The following is a 26965-nucleotide window of genomic DNA, read 5'->3' as shown; positions in this document are numbered from 1 at the left end:
TTGAAGGAAGGGAAGGTAGGAGCTCCCTAAAGTAGAGGTGAGGAGGGAAGGAGCTTTGTAGGCATTGTGGACCACAACATGGAAGGAAATAGTGCATAATGAATTTGGAAGGGGTGGCAGGAACGAGACAGTGACGGGCTCTCGGTGCTTGGTCCCAGAGGCAGTGGGGAGCCATTGGATGTGGGTACTTTCTTCTCTGTGTTCCTAGAATTTCGAATAGTGAGTATTTAATGAACACTTTAGTGGAATTGTTAGCAGACTAGATAGAATAAAGCTATTTTGTTGTGATTTGCACTTTACATAGAGCAGAAACTGGAGAAATAATTATACCATTTGTACTTTGCAGTCATAATGATAGCATCCTTAAGAAACAGGCCTAAATGTTTGGGTCTAAAAAGAATGTTCTCAGCAGGGAACGATCTTTAGCCAATTTCTGAACGAGAATCCTATTTGTAGTTCTTCAGAAAGGACATTAATTTGGTAGTTTAAATAACATCCTGTATTTTAATTGCAAGTATCAATATATAGAAATATTGTCTTGTGTTTTGTCCCTGGTGCGAGGCAGAAAATGTGTCTCACTCACAGCACAAATGACTTTAATGAAGGCTTCGGCTTTCAAACAAACAAATCATTAGTGTTTATAATAAAAGTATAAACAGGGCCCCAATTAATGAAGTTTCTAATGAAACTTCCCTGTGGCAGACATGACAGATGTACTCTTGGAAACAGGACAGGAAAATGATAGGGAAAATAACTTAGCAGTATTCATATCCTGATAGCTTTAAAACATTTACTTCTCCCAATTTATTAAAACGATTCAATCTTACGAGTCAAATAAAATCAGGAGATGGTCTTGATGTTTTGCTTTAAATAAATACTCACTTTTAATAATACCTGGGTGAATTATTTCATTAACAACCCAATTCTCATCAAAATGATAAAAATATCATAATCAGAAATGCATTCTTAATAAATTGAAACATCAGTGATATCAAGTAGCATTTTTAATGCTAACTTAAAAATCACATAATTATTGAGTATATATTATCAGCAAAAATGATTGAAATGATCCTAGAAATTTATAATTTTTCAAGGTCTCCTTACTTTTTAAACTGGCTACATTCCGAAATGAGCTCATCTTCTAATGTAATTTCGATGTGGCGAATGAATGCTCAGTATATTCATATCACGCACTGAGACTTTGGGGGAATGATTCAGTTGTGCTTAGGTTCTGTCAAGTAGTTTCTTGTTTCATGTGGCAGCTGAGAGATGCCAGGAAACCTTTTTCCTCCTGTGACTCTAAAACTTGGTTCCAATGTAGTTGTTTGGAGTTCAGTGATTTGGAATTAGTGAGAGTTGTCCCTGGGGCTGCGCTGAATTTTCCTTTGTTTAACAGAAGAAGCTTTTGCAAACAAGGTCACTGAGAGACAAGTTTGCTTTGGAAAGCAGGAGGCCCAGAAAGGTTAAGAAGATAATGGCAAAAATGCTTTAGAAGTCCTTAAGCGTCATTTGCATACAAACACTTGGTGCCAGGACCACAAATTTATGTGTGCTTTAAAGCGGGTTCCCGAGCTCCTTTACTTGGCTACGTGTTTTTAGCTGACTTGGAAATATTGTTTGAGCTTGAAAATAAATATTCCTTGAGGACATTTAAAAATCTGACTGGCCTTCCACCAACTAGTCATTATTAGTAAGGTTTTACTCCATTCTGATAAAACACTGAGGCTAGTCATCCGTTTTTTTCCTTACCTTCTACTTGTAGCATCATAGACCTGGGACTGAATGGGGCCTCCGAGGCCACCAGTCAACCCTTCCATGTTTACTGTGGTGGAAATGAAAGCCAGGGAGAGAGTGACCTGCTCAGTATCCCACAAGGTAGTCAATATCAGAGGTGGCACTTGAACCCAGGTCCTCTGACTGTAGCCAGGGCTTTTCTCACTGTCTCACTTTGTAGATCTGGAGTCATTGTGAAACCACTTTCATCATAAAAACAGGAATGGAAATAAATGACCAGCCTTGTTGGTACAGATATTAATTGGGTGCCCCCAGGCAAGTTCCTTAAACACTCAGCTTCAGTTTTCTTCTCTGTCAAATGGGGTTAGAAGGGCGGCCAGACCTCAAAGCTCTATATCCATGCGAGCTACTAGAATTGCACACGACGCTGAAATCCAGACCCAACAGGCTCCTTGGTCTCTTTTCTCTTCCCCAGGAACAGCTAGACATTCCCATTCCCAAGTACTTTTTGAAGGAGAAGATGGAGGTACTGAGAGAACGAGAGAAAATCCTCGCTCGGATATTGGCCAATGCCGGCTTGGAAACTCTGAACCTGGTTTGTACCTGGTTTCTTTGCTTTTTCAAAAGCATGCTTTGTTTTAACCAGTTCTGTGGCTATTTCTGAAGAACTCTGTCTGCTTTGGTACTGATGGGAGAAGGTGGCAGACTTTTGGCACAATAAATACGAAGCTGAATAAGCCTTTTGACATTTCGTTTATCAGTGCTATTTGAAGAATCACAGAACACCAAGAAATCGGGTCATACGGTTAATCAATCAGCAGTTGTTTTTTAAATGCTTGCTTTGTGCCAGACTCTGGGTTAGGCTCTGGGCATTCAAAGACAAAAATGCTGTCAAGAAGCTTACGTGTCGCAGGAGGAGGTAATGTGTGTATGTATGGGTGAATGAAGGGAGGTTGGTAAGGGGGAGGTCAAGGGAGATTTATTAGTGGTAGAATTAGTGGCATATTATAATAGTAGAGACTTCCTGCAGAAGGTGCTTCTTCAGCTGAGTTTGAAGAAAGCAAAGAATTCTGAGGTTGAGGTGAAGAGAGAGTTAATTCCACGTAGGAAAGACAGCCATGGGAGAGGCAGAGGCTTGTAATGAAGTGTCCTGTGGGAGGAGCAGTGAGCCGCCATTCTGGGGGCTTGTGGAGTTTGTGAAGGGGAGTGTTGGATAATACAGCTGGAAAGGCAGGTTGAGGCGAAGTTGAGAAGAGCTTTAAATGACAAACAGAAGAATTTGTATTTGATCCTAAAGGCTACAGAGAGCCATGGGAGTTGATTGGGTAGGGGAGTGACATGGTCAAACTGAAGGAAGGAAGGGGGGGAGGGAAGGATGGAGGAAACAAGGAAGGAAGGAAGGGAGGGAGAAAGGAAAGAAAGAAGGGAGGGAGAAAGGAAAGAAAGAAGGGAGGGAGGGAGGAAGGAAAGAAGGGAAGGAGGAAGGAAGGAAAGGAGGGAGGGAGAAAGGAAAGAAAGAAGGGAGGGAGGAAGGGAAGAAAGAAGGGAGGAAGGAAAGGAGGAAGGAAAGAAGGGAGAGAGGGAGGAAAGAAGGAAAGAAAGGGAGGAAGGAAGGAAGGAAGGGAGGGAGGGAGGAAGGAAGGAAAGAAGGGAGGGAGGAAAGAAGGAAAGGGAGGAAGGAAGGAAGGAAGGGAGGGAGGGAGGGAGGCTTCTAAATGTTGTTTACATACAAAATACAAGGGATCAATACAGTTAGTAGTTACCAAAGGTTCACCAAACATAAAATATCCATTTTGCTACTAGTTTTGAAAAGGAGAGATTGACCTCAAAGTTTGGGCTGAGAATCATTCATATAACCTTGAACTAACATAGTAGGCATTTGAATTTATTTTTGCCTCCACGGTTCCTCCTCTGAAAGGAGTGTGGTATTGCTCAAATGATTATGTCATGAGGTGATTGAGCAGATGTCGTTAGGAAACACTTGCCTGGCCAGTGATCGAGCTGGGCCTCATAAGATGCTCATGTCTGCAGCTGTCAGCTCTCCAGCACAGTGACATAAAGCGATGTGTTGTTGTCAGTAGAACTCCAAAGCAGCCACAGCCCATGTTTGCCTAGAAAGGAAGAAGGCAGGGGAAGAGGGAGGACGTGTCTCAAAGTTGAGGATTCCTTGGAAGACCGGAGATAATTGCTGTTTGCTGTTTTGGTTTGGATTTGGGTTTGGCCGAGAATATAACAAGTCTCCTGATGACTGATCGTTGGCTCCTGGGCAGAGTATTGTCTGCAGACAGAAAAAGAGATGCACGAAAGAGGAAATCTGGAAAATTAGAAGAAAAATAGATAAATTGGAAACAAAAGTGACTGATATAGAGGGAGAAGAGAAATGTAACCCATTGGGAACTGCAGATGATATAAAAACAAAAAATACCAATACAAATGTTTCTTTGAAAAGAAAAGGTCACTGCAAAAGCTACCTCAGTATGTTCTAGCCTGGTGACAGAGATGATAGGCCATAAAATGTGTCCAGCAACCAAACAGTGGTTTGTGGTCTGTGGCAGCAGAGGTAAGGGGAACCCCAAAGAATCAGCTGAGGAGTTCTGTTTCAGCAGAGAGAATTCTTCTGGTGACCTTTAAAGACTTCATGTCTTTGTGTTTCTTCTATAGGAAATGTAGACGTACACACACATATGTGTCTATATATAGTGTATATCTCTCTGTGCGTACATACATATTACATATACACATATTACAATATAACATAGATGCATATCACACATGTATGTATTACATATACATATACTAAACAATAATGAATTTTCCTACTGGAGAAAGCAAAAATGCTGGAGAAAGGCCTTTTTGCTGTCCAGTCTATGAGGGCTGAAGGTGCCTCAACAGAAAGGAATAAAATGTTCCTGGTGGAAAATTAAGACTCTTAAAACTGAGAAAGGGCTACAAAGTTATGTCAAGAGGTTGAAGAGTAGAAAAATATGAGCTAGAAAATGACAGGAAAACTCTGTACATCAATGGCCCTCTGGAACAGGTCCCTGCTATGGAGCAGGACTGGAGAACTCACGAGGAAGGAAGAGTTACTTAGAAGGAAGAGAGGCCCAGGTGCCAGCTGCAGTGACTGAGGGCATTCACTTCAGGTCACACGAGTCAAGTCAAGCATTTATTAAGCTCCAGTTTTGCGGAGGGATTGGTGAAGGTGATCCTCCTTGCCGAAGTCTGTGCTGATCCGGCATTAGCATGCTGACTTGGTTATGACCAGCCAGGAGACAGGCTATTTTTTCTGGGCTGCGTATCTAGAAAGTGATGGAAATTTGCCAGACTGGATGGCAGCTGTCCACTTCTTGTGATTCATGTAGGAATGAATAATAAAGCTGTAAGGAACATGAAAAGAATCCTAGAGATTCTGAAATTGTGGGCAAGAAACGGGAACCTGGTGGGCAGGGAGCTCAGGGAGTAAAGAATGTTCCGTTATTCTTTCTGGCTGACAGTAGGGATTTGAGAAGAGAAAGGAAGATACCAGAGGGGAATAGCCAGGTGAAAAATGGTGTCTGAGACCGTAGCTTAAAATAGAAGAATCTCAGAGTTGAGAGGATCTCAGGGATCCCAGATGATTCCTGAGGAAGTTATTCCCTCTCCATCATATCTGGCAAGTGGCCTTTGCATGAAGACTCCCAGCCAGGAGAGGGAGTCCTCCTCCACCAGTCCCTGAGGTGCCCTGTTCCATTTTTGGATAGCTCTGATGATTAGGAAGTTTTTCTTGGCATTAGGCATGCATTTCCCTCTTTTGCAGCATCTACCTATTTCTCTTGTTTCTGTCCTAAGAGACCAAATATTAGTTCATTGTCAAATGAGATCATATTTGTAAAGAAAAGTGCTTAGCACAATGCCTGGCACGTAGAAGCACTAGATAAACATTTATTCCCTTCTCTGCCCAAACAGAAAAAGCCTAATCTCTCTTTCATATCATAACTCTTCAACATTGTGAAGGCAGCTATCATGTTCTGCCATCTTGTAGTCTCTAAGCTAAAGATCTTCAGTTTTTTCTACCTTCCTTAAAATGTTTCCCCATTCTGGCTGCCCTTCTCGGGGCACTCTTCAGTTCACTCACATCCTCCTAAAAAGGTGAAACCCAGACCCTAAGCACAGCCCTCCAGATGTCACCTGTCTGGGACAGAATTGGATGGCACTCTCACTTCTTATTCCTGGATGCCATGCCTCTCTCTGAATGTCACTTTCTCGTATTTGCTTTCTTGGCTTTCATACCACACGGTTAATGCTTGTTGATCTCGAAGTCCACTAAGAAGCTTCAGGTCTCTTTTCAGATGGACTGCTGTCTATCCATGCCAGTCTTAATGTAGCCTCGGATGGTGTTCATTTTCTTGGCTGCCGCACCATACTATTAATGTGCCTTGACCTTGTAGTCAGCCAAAAAGCCCCAGCTACCTTTTCAGACAGACTGCTGGCTGCTCATGTCTCCCCCATCTTGGACTTCTGAAGTCAATTTTTTTTTAAAGTCAAGTGGGATTTTACATCTGTCCCCATTAATTTGATCACATTCCATTTGGTCAAGTGCTCCAGCCATTCAGAATCTTTTTGGACCCTCACCCTTCATGTGATATGTTGGTTTTCCTGCCCCTTTTGTGCTATCTGCAAGTTTGACAAGCATGCCATTTATCTCCTTTATTCAAATCATGGATAAGAATATTCAGCAACAGGGCCAAGCAGAGATCTCTGAGGCGTTCTACCAGAGACCACCATGCAAGTTGACATGGCACCACTGATGCCTACTCTTGGGTTCTGACCACCCCGGTCCAAATCTTGGAACAATTCTGTTGACTAGCCCATCTTTATCTCGAGCATATCTTGAAATGCTCTGTTCAAATGCTTTGCTAAAATCCAAGTAAACTGTATCCACAGTTTCCCTCATCCCAGAAAAAGACATGAAGGCACATTGAGAAATGTTGTTGATGTAGCAGCCTGCCCTTTGTGTGCACTACTTCCTTTTCTAATAATCCCTCATGACCTTTTTGATGCCTGGGGAACTTCTAGAAGATGTTATTGAAGTTGTGCTCATTGATATGGAGTTTGCAGATTCCACTCTCTTCCATTTCTTTGCAACTAGACACCTGGATCTCTCTGGTTTTGCAGGAACTCTCCTGTTCTCCATGATCTTTCAGATACACCTGGCAGAGGTCCCGTGTCACAACTGCTAGTTTTTCAGAACCCAAGGAAGTCATTCAGTTGGGCCAGGGGACTTGTTATCAAGGACAACTAGGTGCTCCCCTGTTATGGCCTTCCTTATTTGGCATGTCAGTCAAGGAGTGTGCTGGTAAATGTTTAACAACCAACTCTCTGGGGGACGAATGTGTGCACAACACAGTTTTATGTTTAATCTGTGTTATTGATGTTTTTCTCCATCATTTTACTAAATCATGACAGCAAAACAATAAAGCAAACCCTATTTTGTAGTGTATTCTCATTTCCAAGGTGTAAATTCTCATACTGAAAATTTAACCATCAGGTCTTATAAGTTGGTTTCAGCTGGCTGTAGCACACCACTTCCCTATTAGCCATGTTTGTACCAGTCTAAATCTCATTATCCCGGGCAGAAAAATACAGAATCCAAATGAAAATTGAGCATCTCTTCCTCCGCTCCATTGTGAGTTATCACGATCCCTTCTTTGGGCCACCTTTAAAAAAGGAAGGGATTGTAAAATCCCTTCTTTGTTTCCTCTCCCTTTTCTTCCTGGCTCCAACTTGTTCTGAGATCTGGCCTCCTGACACTTGTGCCATACTTTGGAGGAATTCAGCCTCTCTCACCTGGCCTTGCTTCCAATGGTTCTTCAATGAAACCATTTTTCCATGTGTCTTCCAAACTCCTTTCTTGCTCACTTCCCATCTCTTCTGGGATGAATGCCTTCCACTGGTGAATTCCATCCATAGGAGTTTCCCTAAGCTTGCTCTGAACCCTTTTGTAGATGGCTGATCAGGGGTGAAGTAAGAACGTCCATCCACATCCATCACTTTTGGGTGGAGGCGAACATTTGGAAATGTGATTGTTTCTCTTCTTTGAAAGATGTCTAGTGCCTCTTGGGGAATATGGAGAGCATCTCCTTGGGCCATGAACTTGTCAACCTATTCATTAGTCACCCCTCATTAAGGAGTAGTGATTAGGTCTCAATTAATGAGGTTAATTTGATTAGGAGTTGTCCAAGGGAGTCACCCTTTTAACTGACCCTATAAAAGGGAGTCATTCAAAATAAAAGTGGGTGGGGAAGTTGTGGAATCTTTGTATTCAGCACCATCTAATTAGATGGGGAAGGGAAAAAAGGATGAAATGTCGACGGAACATCACTCCCCTACATGCAAAGCACTGAGGGCTCCCTATCGCCTCCTAGATCACATGCAATTTGCTATTTTTCAGTCGTTTTCAGTTGTGTCCGACTCTTCATGACCCCATGTGAGGTTTTCTTGGCAGACATACTGGAGTGGTTTGTCACTTCCTTCTCCAGCTCATTTTACAGATGAGGAAACTGAGGCAAACAGGTTTAAGTGACTTGCCCTGGCTCACACAGCCAGTAAGTGTCTGAGGCTGGATTTGAACTCAAGTCTTGCTGACCCCACATGAAAACTGTTGGACAGTTAAAGCCCTTGGCACTCTGGCTCTAACCTCCCATTACAGACTTATTTCCCCTTCACGAACTTTACGTTTCAGAAAAATGGAACTATTTTCTGATGAGAATATGCAACATTCCTTCTTGCCTTTGCCCATGACATCTCCTGTGCCTGGAATCCTCTAGGGATGCTTAGCTTTCTTCCCAGCTCAGCTCAAGGACCACATCCTACAGGAGGCTTTTCCAAATCCCCCAGCCTTCGGTAATGACTCAGTACTTACTCCGCATTCTTTGTATTAACTTATTCATCTACATGTTGTTTCCCTCAGTGGAATGCCGCTCCCTGAAGGCAGGGCTGTCTTCTTTTTTATCCTTGTGTCCCAAGTGCCTAGCACCTAGCAGGTGCTGAATCAATGCCTGTTGATTGATTAAAAGGACTAAAATGGCTTTTAAAAAGGATTGGGGGGCAGCTAGGTGGTGCAGTGAATAGAGCTTCCAGCTTTGCAGTAAGGAGGACCTGAGTTCAAATCTGACCTCAGACACTTGACACTTACTAGCTGTGTGACCCTGGGCAAGTCACTTAACCCCATTGCCTAGCCAAAAAAAAAAAAAAAAACAAAAAAAAAGGGATTGGGAAGCCCCTTCCCCCCACTCTCCCAGGGAATGTTTGATGTCTGTGTCCCTTGCCCATTGATGCTCCCTGGGGCACTTTTGCTTAATGCAATTCACAATATGAGGGGAACATTTTTCCCTCAAGATTAGGATTTTCTAGTATTAAAAATGAGTGTATTTATATATTAAAAATGATGTTAAAAAATGTCTCCTGTTGTGCCCAAGTGTTGGTCCTTGGATGCCTGTTTATTTTGTCCTTAAATAATTGGGGGAAAGAAGCGATCAATGTTCCTTGGTTCCAGGGGAAACACTGTTTTCCCACCTTTTGTCCTCATGAACGTGATCTCAGGAATAAAGGTCATGGTAATTTCTGAAATTATTATTTGTGGATGGTGTGTTCCATGAAGGAGTTGTCTACTGTCCATTGCAGAAGCTGCCTCTGAAGGTCATGTCCCTGGAAGAAGCTGTGAAGCTGATCCAGATCTCAGAGAGAGCCCGGCAAGGCCGCCTGAGAGCCGTCTTCATGAAGCAGATCTACCATCAACATGTCAGAGAGAAACAAACCCGGCTTCGTGTGGAGAAGATCACGGACGTGGGCTCTGCTGCCGTCCAAATTCAAAAGGTGCTTGTCTGTCTGTCTGCAGGCGGGACGGGAAACTGGCGTGGGCCAGCTAGACACTCATGGGCCTGGGGATGAGACCACTGGTGGCCACTCTGTGAAGAGGCCTGACTTGGGCCACATGCTCACTGATGATATGCATGTGCCCCCCTGCACCATCCTGAGGTTTAATTCCAGGAGGCTTAACTAGTCTTGTGTCGGGGAAATGGCCAACTGCTCCTTTGAGCAGATACGAAGGCTTGCACCTCAGAGCTATTCCCCTCACGCTTCTTAGGTGGATATTGATGCTGGGGTCAGATAGTGAGATTTGATGGAGTGAGTATAAAAGACTACATGAGCTGAGAATTGGCAAATGACCTTAGCTAGTTCTTAGAACTGTTTTTATTTTGTTTTGTTTCAGTTTTTGGTGGGGGAGGGAGGAGGTAACCTGTATCTGGGATTTGTTGGTACAGGAATCTCCAGTGAGAGCCAGCATGGCGTCATAGAGAGGAGCCTGGAGTCAGAAGGACATTTACTAGATGGTGACCCAGGAAAATCACATTCTCTCAGCCTCAGTTTCTCAATTGCCTTATCTGTATAAACTGAGGAAATTTGGTTTGATGTCTTTCAAGGTCCCTTCCTGACCCAAATATATGGTCCTAAGAGGTGTGGACCAGTCTCACAACAAATTCCCTCTGATATTAAAAATGGGCTGCTTTTAGGTAATCTTGAGAGATTCTAGGGTGTCTTCAAGGTTAAATGACCTGCTCAGTGTGTGTCAGAAGTGGGCCTTGAACCCACATCTTCCTGACTCGACCATAAGGCCTGTAGCCATTAAGTCATTCTCTTTCTTTCTTAGAAGTTATTTTTTCAAAAATAGGAGCCACACGCTCCTTCCCTTCCCAGATCAAATTTTCTTTCATTTCATCACCATTACCGATGAAGAGTCTGTTGGCATGGAGGAAATGACCTCTCAACCAGGATCCCGAATGCAAAGGGAGGAAGTGATGTGAGACCTTTATCTCGTGCCAATATAGACTCAGTGAAGTAAAAGTCAATTCAGCTAACACTGGGCAGTGGCTTGGGCCAGTGGCCGTGTGACTGCCAATTATAGTGAAATCAGTTGTGAGGTGAAAAGTTCCTCCTCTGAGAGTTCTGCCTTCAGGGACCCGGAGGAAATATCCTGACTTCATGACCACCATGGAGCCAGCATGCCTGCTGGGGAAGGGCTGGTGGCGTAGTATGGGTAGTTTTCTTTTAGATTATAACCAGCCCATTGATCTAACATTCCTGTTTCTAATCTAGTTGTGGCGCTCATTCCACCAAAGTAGGACAGCTGCAAAGGAAAAGGAAGACGAAATGGTATTTCTAGGAATGGTGAGTCTACATGCAAAAAGTGACACTTTTACCTGGTTTAATTTCTGTTAGTCACCTCTCTCTGTCTCTGCTGTTTCTCTGTCACTTTTTTTCACTCTCTCCCACTTTCCGTCCCTCTCTCTTCCTCCCTCGCCCTGTTTCTGTCTCTGTCTCTTTCTGATTTGATGGGAAATCTCTAATATCTTCATTTTAGAGGGTTTTTTAAGTTTAAGAGGATTTTTTTGATCAAAGAAATGGAGACCAAAATGACCAGTGGTGGAAAGTCTGGACTGGCTTTCATTAATGAATGTTTGGCTAAAATGATTGTGTCTGGTCCCCGGCACTCTGTATCTCCCTGGAATGTGTTTGCCTGGAATCTCCTGTACCTTGGGAATTCTCTTCCTCCTCCTTTTGGGTTCTTGAGGTCCCTGGTTTCTTTCAGGGCTTATCTTAAGAACTTTCTTCCACTTCTGACCATGCCTGACTTTCCAGAGATTTTAGTGTCCTATGCCCCTTGGCCATCATCTCCAAGGGAGGATGGGGAATGTTTGGTATTTACTTTGGGTTGTTACATTGAAATTTCTGGGTACATTTTGCCCAACATGGCATGGCATCTCTCCCTATATGTCTCTTTCTGTCCCCTCTTGCAGTCATCACTCTACTACAAGCCCTGGTCTGGGGACTGCTGGCTCCTGTCTCATGGTCATTTGTGCCAGAGAACTGCAGATTTCGAACTTCCCTGGAGTTCCTCGTCTGAGCCCTCTTTCCTTCTGCCCCAGACTTAGAAAGCTATAGGCTTCAGAGCCCCTAGGAGGAGTATCTGGTCTACATGGGCAGGCTTCCATCTTGTTTCCCCATACCCACATTGGCTTTTCTGGCACGATCTCTTTCCTATTGCGCAGAGGCTTCTGGCTGTTTTGTGGCACAGTCCTGGGGCCAATGACATTTATTTTAGTTCCTCTTTAGATTTTTCATTGCTACTCAGCCCAGTGCTTTTTTGAATGTTTGCTGTAGTGTACATGTATGAGCTGGGCTCCTCTGAGACATTCCCAGAGACATTATCATGACAAATCTTCTCTGTCATTGCCAGGTGACACCTCAGCCCAGGCCTCACCCTCCTCCCATGGCAGAATGTCGCCAGCTTCTGAATGAGGAGGGGATGTGCCATTCCCCCCAGAGAAGCACTCACAGAAGTAGCCTTCTCTGCCACCACAGGAATCACTCTCCCTAGCCGCCAAGCCAAATGTACCCTTGGTTTGATGCCAGCGCTGGGGGCAGGTCCCAGACCATGTACAGTAGCAGGCATTGAGAGAACCTTAGAAAGTGTTCACTTCAATCCAGCAGACAGAGGGAAAGGTCTGAGCCAAAGTCCAATGGTGGAAACCTCCAAGGACCCTTCAGAAATGTTCACTAGATCCCTTGAGTTTGGAACAGAGATTCATGCAGGGTAGAAAGACTAGAAAGATTGGAAACATCTGAAAGTTAGTCAGTGAATATGATTCAGTTCTTATGTTGTTCCAGGTACTGTGCTAAGGGCTGGGGATTCAAAGAAAGGGAAAACCAATCCCTGTACATTCTAGTGGAGGATCTGGCATGTAAATAAGTGGATACATACAAGATATGTGGTTAGCTGTTGTCCTTTGTTCTAGAAGAGGATCAAAATGACATCACGAGGTTGGAGTCAAGGTGCAATGTGTCCGACTGTGGCTGACCAGACCTAGATGAGCCTGGGACGCTCACTACCACACGTCGGGCTCAAATGATCCATGTGAACCTTTGGAGTGGAGAGATGGCTCTAAATTTGCACATCTCACATTTCTTTTGCACTACCACAATCCTGCTTTGCCCATACAGTGCAGAACCTTCTCTGACGGGGGCACACTACGCTGGGAGGCCTGGTGCCAACGTCTCCCGTGTCATGCAACCAAGGCCCAAGTTCTTCAGAGAGGCCTGGAGAGTGTCCTTGTCTTGCCTCCTCTGTCCGCCCTATGAGCACCTGCCTTGTGTGCGTTCTCCACAAAATGGTCTTTTAGGCAGCTTACGTTTGGCGTTTGAACAACGTGGCTGGCCCGTCTGAGTTGCGCTCTCTGCAGTAGAATTTGAATGCTTAGCAGTTCAGCTCAAGAAAGGCCCTCAGTGTCCAGTGCCTTATCTTTCCAGATGATCTTCATAATCTTCCTAAGACAGTTCAAATGGAAGCAATTCAGTTCCTCGGCATGGCGCTAGTATCGTGTCCAGGTTTCACAGGCATCCAACAATGAGTTCAGTATAATGGCTCTGTAGACCTTCAGCTTGGTAGTCAGTCAAATATCCCTTCTCTCCCACATTTTTCTTTGGAGTCTCCCAGACCCTGAGCTAGCTCTGAAAGTGTGTGTCAAACTCATCATCTGTGTATACAGCCCTGAAAAGTGCACTACCAAGGTGAGTGAGCTTACCCACAGCACGCAAAACTTCTCCATTAGCAGTAACCGATGGTTCCACATGTGGGTGGTGTGGTTCTGGCTGGTGGAGCACTTATGTTTTCTAGGTGTTAATTGTTAGGCCCTAATTAGCATAAGTGGCATAGAATTCATCCATATTCTGTCAGATCTCAGCCTGAGAGGTTGCATTGAGTGCACAGTCATCTGCAAACAAAAAATTATGCACCAGATCTCCCTCCACTTTAGTCTTGGCTTGTAGCCTTTTCAAGTTAAATAATGTACCATGAGTGCAGAAGCTATCCTTGATGCCGTGTTCATCCTTTTTGACAAAATTGCTTAAACCATCATACTAAAAAGCATGGGTGCAAGCACAAAGCTCTCTTCACTCCTCTGGTGACTGGGAAAGCGTGAGAACTTTGTCCATTATCCAGGACCCGGGCACGCATGCCATCGTAGAACTGGAGTACAATACTGATGAACTTTTCCAGGCAACCAGATTTTGACATAATTTTCCATAATTTTCACAACTGACAGTATCAAAGACCTTGATCAAATCAATGAACACTGTGTTCAGACCTCTGTTCTGATCTTCGCATTTCTCCTGGAGTTATCAGGCAATAAACACCACATCGACTGTTCCCTGGACCTTTCTGAAGCCACACTGGCTCTCAGTTAGATGACCATCTTCCAGGTGAAGGATCAGCCTATTAAGGAGGACTCTGGCAAGAATCTGACAGCAGTGACTAAGAGAGAGAACCCCCTGTGATTGTCATAGGGCAATCTGTTTTCTTTATCTTTATTGAGGTGGACAATGGAGACATCCTTGAACTCCTGGGGGCTAACCTCCTCTTGCCATATGACTCAGAAAATGTCTATTAGTTTTTGAATGAGTGGTGGACCCCCTGCCTTGTAAGTCTCATCTGGAATAGAATCAGCCCCAGTCACTTTACCACGTGAGAGGGGCCACATGGCATTCAAAATCTCTTAGTCAGTTAGAACTTCAGCTAGAGAGAGATTGACTGCAACCTGAGGTATATGGTCAATGAATTCAGCATTGATTGATGGCTGTCTGTTGAGAACACTATGGAAGTGTTCCTCCTCTCTCTCCAGTGTCATATCCTTAACACTAATCAATGTGACTCCATCAGGACTGAGTAGTTGAGAAGCACCATAGGTCATTCTCCCATAAATAGCCTTCAGGGTGTCATAAAAGTGTTTTAAATTGTTACTATCAGCATAAAACTGAATTTCATCTGCCTTCTTATTGAGCCAAGTGTCCTGGATCTCTCTAAGCTTTGCCTGTATTTCACTTTTGATAGAATTAAAGGCTGCCTTCTTAGAGACAGATGAATGATCCTTCTGGTAAACCCTACAGAGTTCTCACTTTTCTTTTTGCAGCTTCTGAATTTCATCATCATTTTCATCAAACCAGTTTTGATATTTGTGAGTCTTCTGGCCTCTACGCGTAAATGTGGTGCTGTACACCAAATCTCTGAAAGCTGCCCACTCCTTTTCTGCTCCTGCCAACTGTGTGTTGTCTCAGTTTTTCCTCCAAGTTAGCAATAAACTGTTCTTCCTTGGAGAAGGACTATAATCAGTTGACATCAAGTCTTCTGGTAGTTGTCTTGCCTTGGGGCCGCTGCTTTTGTTGAATGGGAATATTTAGCTTAGAAAGGATAAGTCCATGATCAGTCTAGCCTTCTGCACCACACATTGCCTTCGTCACTCTCACATCCTGTCTGTCTCTTCTCCTTGCAATCACAGTCTATTAAATGCCAATGTTTGCTGCGAGGGTGCATCCATGAAGTTTTGTTGAGTTTAGTTAAACAGAAGAACGTGTTGGTGATGAGAAGGCCACGAGATGCACAAGTCTTCAGTAGTAAGTGACCACAGCTGTTGTTGTTTCCAACTCCATTCCTCCCAAGAACTCCCTGCCAAATCTGCTAGTCTGAGCCTCCTCTGGCATTAAAGTCACCCAGAATTAGAAGCTTGTCCTCTTTTGGCATATTGATGATAAGGGTCTTCAGGTCTTCATAACATTTTCCTTTGACCTCATCAGGGTTCTTTATGGTGGGAGCATAAGCACTGGTGATGATGACATGACATTTTCCTGCAAGTAGCAATTGCTTGTTGACTAAATTAGTTTTGATTGCAAAACCTATGCCAGCCTCATGGCCCTCCACTTCACTGTGACCACTCAAGAAAAAAATATATCTAGATTTTGGCCTTCATTTACCAGCCTTGTTTCACTCAGGTCTGCTATTTGGCTGTGAAACCTGCTGTGTTCTCTCCAACCAAGAGCTGCTCATTTTTCAGGTCTGCTGGATTTTGTGCTATCCATAAGCATGCACACATTCCATATACCAATGGTGAGTGGAATCATCTTTGCAGGAGTTTTGTAAATTTTTTGTGTTTTAACCATATGGGATCCCCACTTGCCATAGTAAACAGGCCAGAGTTGGGTAAGCAGACAATTTTTCGGGCACCTTTTCTAGCCCCTTCCTCACACTGTGAGGTGAGCAGTGCAGTCCTTAAAAGGCTCCTCAGACACCCAGGGGGTTGCTGAATCTTACTGCTACTTCCATTAAGAACGTGACCCTATGGCCTGGACCACCTGTGTTGTGACGACAGCTCCCAGTGGATCTACCCTTGCTGATTCATCACTTGCCTGTTGCCACAGGACTTTGAGATAGGTAAAATGGTAAAGTGGCATGGCTCATGTCTTTTTCCTCGCATGTAGATTGGATTTAAGCGAGGCAGAGTTGCATGAAGTCATTGGCCTCACTGTCTCTTCCAGAATTATCACAGTTCAGTGGCAGGACAGAGTTAAGACAACTGGTGATAGCCCAGGATGCAGTGGATGACCTTCGCGTCTGTGATGTCTGAGCAAACTCTAAGCCCTCCACAGAACCTGCTTCAGCTGCCTTCATGGCCATTGGAACAAACTGTTCTCATCCACCCATTCCATGCCCCCCAACTCATCGAAGGTCTTGAGATCCCTCAGTTACCCTCAACCTGGTTTAGCACGTCTGCCACAAAGGTTTACCAGGGTGTGGCTACTGCACATGCTACACTTTCTTGGAGCCGCAGGAGAGAGTTGGATGGACCAGATAGGCACCAAAGGTGGACGAGCAGCCCTGGAAAGGGCTCAGCAGCCCTCACGCCAGAGGTGCTAATCTTCCCTAAACACACCCCACACCCACAAGATACGGACAAGGTAAACTGGAAGTAATCTGAGAGGGGAAGGCGCTAGGAGCTGGGAGATCTGGAAAAGGCCTCCTTCAGTGGGTGGACTTCCTCATGCCCGCTGCAGGAAGCTGGGGATTATGGGACTGTGGGGAAGGGGCAGGGCATTCCACGCAGAGGTGACCGTCGGTACAAACACGTGGGGACAGGCTGTGGAACCTCCTGTTTGAGGAATGGTGACTGGGCCAGTGTTTGGATTGTAAAGGAAGTGGAGGGTGGATAGAGAGGTCCTGAGAGATAGAGGTCTGTGGCTGGGCAGAGATATGGCCCTGGAGTGTGGTCAGTCGCAGGATCAGAGATCATAGCCCAACCCACCATTTTATAAATCAGGAAACTGAGGCCCAGAGAGACTGTGACTCACCCAAGCTCACATAGGTGGTCAAGTGACAGAGGAAGAAGATAAGGTGCTGTTAGGGGAAAAAAATCCACATTTATTATTGGATGCTCGAATAGGAACCATCAATTGTAACAGGTAAATAGGTAAAGCATTTAGTGAGTGCTTACTATGTGCCAGACACTTGCTAAATGCTGGGGATACAAATGCCAGCAAGCAAGACCCAAGGGGGGTCCTGCCCTCAAGGAGCTTACATTCTAATGGGGCAAGACCGCACCTAAAAGGGAACTGGGGGAGTACAGGCAAACGCCAGGCCCCCACAAGCTAAGGTAAAAGCTTGAGTTCTGGAGCTGTCCAAGGTGCTGAAGCCTATGGGAAATGAGGGGTAGAAACGAAGGTGGTGGATGGGCTATGGGCAGTGTGGTGAGATGTCCAGGAGGGAACCCATGAGAGGTCAAAGGCAGGCTGTGGCCAAATTAATTAATTGTAGACCAAATGGTACCAGACCTAGACATCAGAAAAGGCACAGACTTAGAACCATAGCGTGTCTACACAAATGGAGCGCTGTGTATCATCACGGCAATGCTGACCTCCCTGCATTTCCCATCTCTCTGCCGTGGCACTGGCCGTGCCTCCTGCCTGTAATGCCATCCTTACTTCGAGGCTCTGCTCAAATCCCACCTTCTTCAGGGGTGTGTTTCCAGCCTCCCCCTCTACCCAGTTGTTTCTGCCTTCCCTCTGAGATTGCCGTCCATCTACCCTGTACATATCTTGTACATACAAATGTTTGCATGTTGTCTTGCCCATTAGAATATGATGAGCTCTTTGAAGTCAAGGGTTACTATCGCCCTTCTTTGTGCCCTGAGGGCTTAGCACTAGGCCTGGCACACAGTAATAAATAATAATAAATGCTTGGTGACTGACTGATAGATTGTTTTTTTAAAAAAGTGCATATTGAGAACTGGAAAAATTTTTAAGAAAACTACCCTCTCCCAAAAAATAGGTGGCAGCATAGTGCATGGGGTGCTGGGCCTGGAGTTGGGAAGACTCATCTCCCTGAGTTCAAATCTGGCCTCAGACACTTACTAGCTGTGTGACTCTGGGCAAGGCACTTAACCCTGTTTCCTCTTCTGTAAAATGTGCTGGAGAAGGAAATGGCAAACCACTTTAATGTCTTTGCCAAGAAAACCCCAATAGGGTCAGGATGAGTTGGACATGACTAAAAAGCAACTGAAAACAAAAAGATTTTTAAATATATATATATATCTAATATCCTTATATATTGGAATCAGAAAGACGTGAGTGAAAATCTGGCTGCAGACACTGGACCCTGGGTAAATCACTTAACCTTTGCCTGACTCAGTTTCCCCATCTGTAAAATGGGGTCAATAATAGCACCTCCCTCCTAGGGTGGTTGTGAAGAATAAATGAGATAATATTCATAAAGTGCCTTGTACTTTATACTTTAAAGTGCTATGTAAATGTGAGTTATTATTGTTATATACTCACTTTTAAGTCAGGAAAAACAATGACTTAACAAAAAATCCTTAAAATAGATAAAATAATAATAGATATTATTCGTGTAGCACCTACTATGCTAAGCTCTTTACCATTATGATCTCATTTGATCCTCACAACAACCTCGGAGGTAGGTGCTATTATTATCCCCATTTTACACATGAGGAAACTGAGGAAAACATAGGTTAAGGACTTGCCCAGGGTCACACAGCTAGTAAGTGTCTGAAGCTGGATTTGAACTCAAGACAGGTCTTCCTGATGCCAGGCCCAGCAGTCTAACCACAGTGCCACCTAGCTGCCTCTGTATAAAACTGTCAGAGTTATGGATAGGAATAATAACTAGTATTTATAAGACACTTAAAGATTTTCAATGTCCATTAAATATGTCATCTCATTTAGTCCTCAGAGCTCTTTGGTAGGTTCTGTTATCATCCCCATTTTACAGATGGGAAAACTGAGGATGAGAGCAGCTAGGTGACTTGCCAAGGGTCACACAGTTGGTAGACATCAGAGGCAGGATTTGAAATGAAATGAGGATAGAATAAGAATGACTGAATGAAAAAATATTTATCAAGTGCTTAGTAAATGTTGGTCACTAGGCTTAATATGGATTTGTTTAGTAAGTTCTAGAGTACTAGTCTTTCTTTAAAAGGTAGCTTTATGAAAAAGCCATGATGACCTTCCAAAGTATTAGATGTGTGGAAGGCTGAGGGTCTGGCCAAAAGTATAAAGAAGTTCTCATGACTGATAACTCTGTGAAGAGGTTGTTGATGGGCTCTGCCCAGTCGTTGAAGGGAACCATATTCTGCTCTATGAGATCTCCCCGGTGCCGCTTCAGAAGGAAGGACCACTGTGGCATAGGGAGCTCAGGGGATGCAGGCTGCTGGCCTCACTTGACATGGATTCCCTCCCTTTCTTTACCAGTTAGTGTCTGTGTTACTTCTTCTGCCTCTCCCTTCTGTTTTCTCTTGTATTATTATGCTTTAAAAAAATTACTATGTGTGTGTGTGTGTGTGTGTGTGTGTGTGTGTGAGAGAGAGAGAGAGAGAGAGAGAGAGAGAGAGAGAGTGTCTCACCAATAAAGTTATAATCTCCTGCTCTTGTATTTCTCCAGGCCTAGAAGTCTGAAGACATAGTGAGAGGCCAATCAGTTCCTGTTGAGTTGAATGCAGTTGTTTTGTATATTATGCCAGTGTGGGGGTGAATTTCACAGGGTTTCATTTCCCCCTAGGGAGCCCAATTCACCTAGCAGTTCAATTGGGAGCATCAAGGCATAAAACATGACTAAAAATATCATTTATCCCTTGAAATAGATATCTAAATAGAGAGAAAATAAATGAATTTTCTCATCATTTTTCTCATGGCTGGCATCTGCTAATATGTGGGCTGTTTTAGGTATACCTTATGCATTTCTGTCTCATTCAGAATAATAGCAATAGTGATCATCAGAGCTAAACATATATTGAAAGGATGTTCTTTTCTAAGGAAAAATGAAGATGCAAGTGATTTCTGTTTGTATCAAACAGTTAAAACTCATATCTTGTCTTGGGGAGGGGCGGTTCTTGAAGTAGGAAAAATATAGAGAAGAGCCCTGGCCGCCCATTTGGTGCTTTTTGTAGGAAACAGAGCCCTGACTCTAGGTTTTTTCTTCCTCTATTTTACTTTTATTATTTTCTTTCACTTTCAAATGCCCCATGCCTTTCTTTCTGACCTCTAAGGAAAACAAATGGGCCAGACAGCTATGTGCCTTGATTTATATGCAGAGTGCCCCAGGTCATGTCCCTTTCATGCCCAGTCATGCCAGCCCTCCACAAATAGATCTTTGTGCATAAACATGGTAAATTTGCTTTCCCAGTATTCCAGGACTTATGTCAACTGGAAGGCCTCTTCCACCATCGTTGTTGAGAATGGCAAAATATCCTTTTGACCCCACCTTTTTGGGGGAGACTTGCATAAAAGTCCATAGAATTCCATCATGTTTATTTTGCACAGCAGTTTCATTCTGAATTAAAAACTCAATCATATTTTATTTTCTGAATGTTTCCAATTCTATGATGGTTAGGAGAATCCAAGAATGACCACAGTGTTGCTAGTTAGTGCCTACCCTGGTTAACTCAGCTGTCAGCACACAACTGAAGCACTGGCATTTGTTTCCTGGAGAATCTCTTTATTTTCTTTTTTTCTTTTTTTCTTTTTTTTATGGTAATTTTTATTTTTATTTATTTTTTTTGTTTTCAACATTTACTCCCACAAGATTTTGAGTTCCAAATTTCCACCCCATCTCGCCCCTCCCCCTACCCCAAGATGGCATGCATTCTAAATACCCTTCCCCTAGTCTGCCTTCCCTTCTATCTCTCCCCCCCTTCTCTTATCCCCTTCCCCTTCAATTTTCCTGTAGGGCAGGATGGATTTCTGTACCCCATTTCCGGTATTTCTTATTTCCCAGTTGCATGTGAAAACATTTTTTTAAACATGTGTTTTTAAAACTTTTGGTTCCAAATTTTCTCCCTTCCTCCCTCCCCACCCACCCTCATTGAAAAGGCAAGCAACTAAATATAGGTTATATAAGTGCAGTTAGGCAAAACACTTCCATAGTAGACATGCTGTGAAAAACTAACTCTATTTCCCTTAATCCTATCCCACCCACCCATTTATTCTATTCTTTCTTTTGACCCTGTCCCTCCTCAGAAGTATTTGCTTCTGAGTACCCCCTTTCCCAATCTGCCCTCCTCTCTATCATTCCCCTACTCTTTTGTCCCCTTCCCCACCCCCCATTTTCCTGTAGGGTAAGACAGATTTCCACACCCAATTGAGTGTGTATGTTATTCCCTCCTTAAGTCCAATCCTATGAGAATAAGATTCACTCATTCCCTCTCACCTTCCCCTGTTTCCCCTCCACTGTAAGAGCCTTTTCTTTTCGGTTTTGTTTTGTTTTTGTTTTTTTTTTTGTGGGATAATTTACCCCATTGTACTTCTCCCTTTCTCCTTCTCCTAGTATATTCCTCTCTCACCCCTTAATTTTATTCTCCAGATATGACCCCTTCATTTTCAACTCACCCTGTGCCCTCTATCTATCTACATCTATATATATGTACATATAATTTTTTCCCCTCCAACTACCCTAATACTGACAGAAGTCTCATGAGTTACAAATATCATCTTTCCATGCAGGAATGTAAGCACTTCAATCTTAATAAGTCTCTTATGATTTTCTCTTTCCTGTTTACCTCTTCATGTTCCACTAGAGTCTTGTATTTGAAAATAAAATTTTCTATTCAACTCTGGTCTTTTCATCAAGAATTCTTGAAAGTCCTCTATTTCACTGAATGACCATTTTTTCCCCCGCAGGATTATACTCAGTTTTGCTTGGTAGGTGATTCTTGGTTGTAATCCTATCTGCTTTGCTCTCCGGAATATTATCTTCCATGCCCTGCAGTCCCTTAATGTAGAAGCAGCTAAATCTCATGTTATCCTGATTGTGTTTCCACAATACTTGAATTGTTTCTTTCTGGCTGCTTGTAATATTTTCTCCTTGACCTGGGAACTCTGGAATTTGGCTACAATATTCCTAGGAGTTTTCCTTTGGGGATCTCTTTCAGGAGGAGATCGGTGGATTCTTTCAATTTCTATTTTGCCCTCTGGTTCTAAAATATCAGGGCAGCTTTCCTTGATAATTTCTTGAAAGATGATGTCTAGGATCTTTTTTTGATCATGGCTTTCAGATAGTCCAATAATTTTTAAATTCTCTCTCCTGGATCTATTTTCCAGGTCAGTTCTTTTTCCAATAAGATATTTCACATTGTTTTCTAATTTTTCATTCTTTTGGATTTGTTTTACAGTGTCTTGATTTCTCATAAAGTCACTAGCTTCCAATTGCTCTATTCTAATTTTTAAGGAAGTATTTTCTTCAGTAATCTTTTGGACTTCCTTTTCCATTTGGCCAATTTTGCTTTTGAGGGCATTCTTCTCCTCATTGGCTTTTTGGACCTCTTTTGCCATTTGGGTTAGTCTACTTTTTAAGGTGTTATTTTCTTCAGTATTTTTTTGGGTCTCCTTTAGCAAGCTGTTGACTTGTTTTTCATGATTTTCTTGCATCACTCTCAGCTTTTCCTCTACTTCTCTTACTTGCTTCTCAAAATCTCTTTTGAGCTCTTCCAAGGCCTGGGACTGATTTATATTTTTCTTGGAGGCTTTGGATGTAGGAGCTTTGGCTTTGTTGTCTTCTTCTGGTTGTATGTTTTGATCTTCTTTGTCACCAAAGTAATAGTAGCTGACTCTTTTTGTGCTGCTTACTCATGATCCTGGCCAATTATTTGAGTTTTAAACTCTTTGTTAAGGTAAAAGTCTGTTTCCAATGTGAAGAGTGTACTGTCCCAAGCTTCGGGGGTTTGTACAGCTGTTTTCAGAGGTACTTCTAGGGACCTGTAAATTTTCAGTTCTTCCAAGGTGGTATGATAAGGGGCGAGGTGTTTCCTCTCCACAGCCACAACAAACTTCACCACACCAGTGTTCCTCCTTGCCCCAGGACCGCCCCTCAGAACTGTGACCCAGATCCAAGCACTGGTAAAGCAAGAGATTCCTGCCTCAGCATTGGCAAAGAGATCCTTGCAATCCCCCTCTGATCAGCCACTGGATTCCCCCTCAGTCTGTGGGCCAGAAGCTCAGGAAACAGCCACGGCCCGGGATGAGCTCGAGACTTGCGGCTGAGACCTAGCTCCTCTCTCACCGCAGTCACAGACTTTTCCCACTGACCTTCCATGTTGTCTTTGGCATTCCTGGGTTGAGAAGTCTGGAAACCACCACAGCTGCCCGTGATTCAGTCCTCTGAGGCCTGCTCCAGAGTTGCTGCAGCCTGCGCACCCACACCAAACTATGCTCCTCTTCCCGCCCGCACAATATACCTTTCCAATCAACCATTCATGCTGTCTATGGCTGGAAATTTGTTTCACTCTGTCTTTTTGTGGGTTCTGCTGCTTTAGAATTTGTTTAGAGCCATTTTTTTAGGTATTTGGAGGGCTTTGGGAGAGAGCTCAAGACAGTCACTGCTTTCCTTCCGCCATCTTGGTTCCGCCCCCTCTTTATTTTCTTTGGGCAAAGTATGAAAACCTATGTCCCAGAGCTTTAGAAATGCATGCTTTCCTTGACAGCCAAGGCCATGTGCCTTTACTGCATGTGTTTTTCTTAATCACAAATAAATCATGGTGTCTAAGACCTGTTCAACTTTAAAAATAAAATAAATCTGACCATAAAAGTATCTATCATTTCACTGAAACCTTGATCTGCTTCTCCCACCCCTCTTATTTCCAGGCTTCCCTTTGATCTAAGTCATTCATAAATATACTGAGACTTTCTTGTGGCTGTGGTCTAACCCTTCAAGCAGGACCTTGTCTCTTCCTTCCCAATGGCCTAAGTATCCTAAAAGAATCAAATAAAGGGGGAGGAAGCATTACCTCTTTGTTCTTCTCTTGTTTTTTTCAAGTGTAAAAATGCATCTTTTATGCTTAATTTAGTAAAACCTAATTTAAATGTGCGGTCACTCAAAAACAAGGGTTTTAAATCTTTGAGTATAGGCCAGTCCTGATTGGCGAGGGCCTCATGTGACCCACCATGCCAGACAACACAAGCAGTACTTCAGTTAACTCTGGCATCTTCTCACCAACCACACTACCCCCATATGGATAGCTCTGTGTCCTCTTATCCCTTACTGCTTTCCACCTCTAGATGAATAATAAAAATCAATACTGCTACTCCCACTGGAAAGGGTATGTCGATCCACTCCCTGTGGCTCCATTCACCATCCCTGAGACATTCCAAATCAAAGTGCCCTCTCCCTGACCAGCATATCCCCTCAAAGTGTTTCTTTCCTGTTAGAAGGTCAGCTTCTGGAGAGAAGGGACTGTATCCACTTTTGTATTTGTGTCAGTGCTTAGCAGAGTGTTTGGTATGTAGTAAGTACTCGCTAACTAAATGTTCCTTTGTTCATTTCCTCATCCTGAATCCCCATCTTGTAAAAGAGTTTTTTTTTCCCCTTGGGTTAGCCTCAATAGAGCAAAATATACCCATAAAAGCAAATCTCCAACAAGGAATCTCTCATATCTATTTTGATATCATGAAATATTCTTTGGTAAATGCAGTCATGGAGACATAGCTCTTCCACAAACCTCTAATTAGTGATATCAATAAAGACATAAAAAAGGGCACATGTTTTAGTCAAAGGTGTTCACCACAGTCGCAGAAGATGCCTTGAACAGAGTCCAGAGAGAAGAGGGATTCCCTAGAATGATCTTGTTTTTGGATGACATTGACAGAATGTAACAAGCCCCAGAATTTCATAGGTCTTTGATGAATTTCATAACCACTCAAACATGTTTTGTCCAATAATCCATTGGAGGAAAACCAAGTGGATGAAATGATTACAGTACGTGCCCCTGCCTCACTGTCTTCCTCTCCTGCCTGATTCTTACCCTTTAATTAGGGGATTTTAAATGCACCATTGATGCTCCTTCTAGCTCCCTAACCTCCCAATTCCTCAGTTTCCTTAAATTCCATGACCTATCCTATTCCGCCGCAGCCATTCTTTGGGATGACCACACCCTAGAACCAAACTCTGACACCCATTTGACCATCATCTCCTATCAATGCACCTCTTTCTCTTCCTCATCTCTCCCAAACCCATGCTTTGCTGTCATCATGATCTCCAATCCCTCTGTGCCCTCTCCAGTATTTTCTAATACCGTTAACCCTTGTCTGACTTCACTTTCCTCCCTTCTTAATCCTGACCCTGTAGTTAGGCAGTTTAGCTCTCTGCTAAATTTTTTTGTTCTCAAATCCCTTGTATACTGTTCTATTGATTATCATCATTTGCCAAATATCATACCCAGATCATTCCCTCATCAACCTCTTCCACCCCTATTCATGTACTCCTGAATGGAATTGGACAAGGTCATAGAACCCTGCTGACTGGATACATTACAAATTCACCTGGGCCCTCACTGCAGTAAGGCAGTCCTTTTTTTCCTTCGTAATTGGTGGCCCATCTCACTCCTTCTAGAAGCTGTTTTGAACCTTCTCTTCTCTATTCAAACCTCTCACCCCTCAACCCTCTCCCTCCCCATTTTTCTCAATTAATGATTTTTCCTCTTTATTGAGAAAATAGAAATTGTGGAACATGAGTTCCCTCTTTCCCCCTTCTCTTCATCTCAGAACCTGTTGACATCATCCCCTACTCTTTTTTCCTTTCTCTCAGTCTCTGACAAAGAGGTCAAAACCCTTTTCCTTACCAAGACCAACCCCTCTCCACATGCACTTGATCCCCCCTCCTGTCTTTTCCAACAGATTATGCTCTCAGTTGATCCCCTCTCACATGAATCTTCAACCTCTCCCTCTCTACTGCTCCTTCCCTACTGTCTTCAATCATATCCAAGTGTTCCCCATCCTTTGCAAACTTTTACCAGATTCTATTGTCCCAAGTTATCATCCTATATCTCTCTTCTCTTTTTAGAGTGTACTTGGGAAAAAAGCTAACTGCATTCACTGCCTCCGCTTCTCTTCCTTTCACTCATTTCCTTCGTCCTTGGCAGTATGACATCCGACTCCATCACTCAACTGAAACTGTTCTCTCTAAAGTTGCCATTGATCTTTTAATACCCAAATATAAGGAGCATTCCTTATCCCAGCCTATCTGTTGCATTTGACACTTTTTCCAGTTAATAGTATTTTATTTCTTCCAATTACATGTAAAGATAGTTTTCAACATTCAGTTTTTTAAGATTTTGAGTTCCAAATTTCTTTTCTCCCTCCTACCCTCCTTCCCAAGATGGCAAGCAATCTCATATAGGCTATACATGCACAATCATATTAAACATATTTCCACTTTAGTCATGTTGAGAAAGAATCAGAACAAAAAGGAAAAACCGTGAGAAAGGAAAAAAAGAGAAAATAGTATGTTTCAATCTGCATTCAGACTCCATCATTCTTCCTCTGGATATGGATAACCTTTTCCATCATAAGTCTTTTGGAATTGTCTTAGATCATGGTGTTGCTGAGAAAAGCTAAGTCAATCAAAATCAGTCATTGCACAATGTTGCTGTTACTGTGTACAATGTTCTCCTGATTCTGCTCACTTCTCTTAGCATCAGTTCCTATAAGTCTTTCCAGGTTTTTCTGAAGTCTGACTGCTCATCATTTCTTATAGCACAGTAGTATTCCACTACATTCATATACCACAACTTGTTCAGCCATTCCCCAATTGATGGGAATCCCCTCCATTTCCAATTCTTTGCCACCACAAAAAGAGCTGCCATAAATATTTTGTACATGTGCGTCCTTTTCCCTTTTTTATAATCTCTTTGGGTTACAGACCTAGTAGTGGTATTGCTGGATCAAAAGGTATGCATAGTTTTAGAGCCCCTTGGGCATAGTTCCAAATTACTCTCCAGAACGGCTGGATCAGTTCACAACTCCACCAACGTGCATTTGACATTCTCGATCACCTTCTGGACACTCTCTCCTCTCTGGGTTTTCATGA

The 26965-nt window shown here is 43.2% G+C and overlaps 1 protein-coding gene across 1 annotated transcript in view; it reads left to right on the top strand.

Moving 5' to 3' along the window:
- The window catches only part of IQCA1 (IQ motif containing with AAA domain 1), a 229572-nt gene that overhangs the window by 14295 nt on the left and 188312 nt on the right, over positions 1 to 26965 (top strand). The window contains exons 3-5 of the mRNA XM_027858297.1: positions 2210 to 2329; positions 9397 to 9588; positions 10870 to 10941. Of these exons, the coding sequence (XP_027714098.1) occupies positions 2210 to 2329; positions 9397 to 9588; positions 10870 to 10941 (384 nt within the window). The remainder of the gene's footprint in view (positions 1 to 2209; positions 2330 to 9396; positions 9589 to 10869; positions 10942 to 26965) is intronic.

The sequence above is a fragment of the Vombatus ursinus genome, unplaced genomic scaffold, assembly GCF_900497805.2.
Source record: "Vombatus ursinus unplaced genomic scaffold, bare-nosed wombat genome assembly UNPS02012901.1, whole genome shotgun sequence".
Classification (NCBI taxonomy): domain Eukaryota; kingdom Metazoa; phylum Chordata; class Mammalia; order Diprotodontia; family Vombatidae; genus Vombatus; species Vombatus ursinus.
The sequence above is the reverse complement of the archived record's forward strand: the minus strand, read 5'-3'. Positions and strand labels throughout refer to the sequence as shown.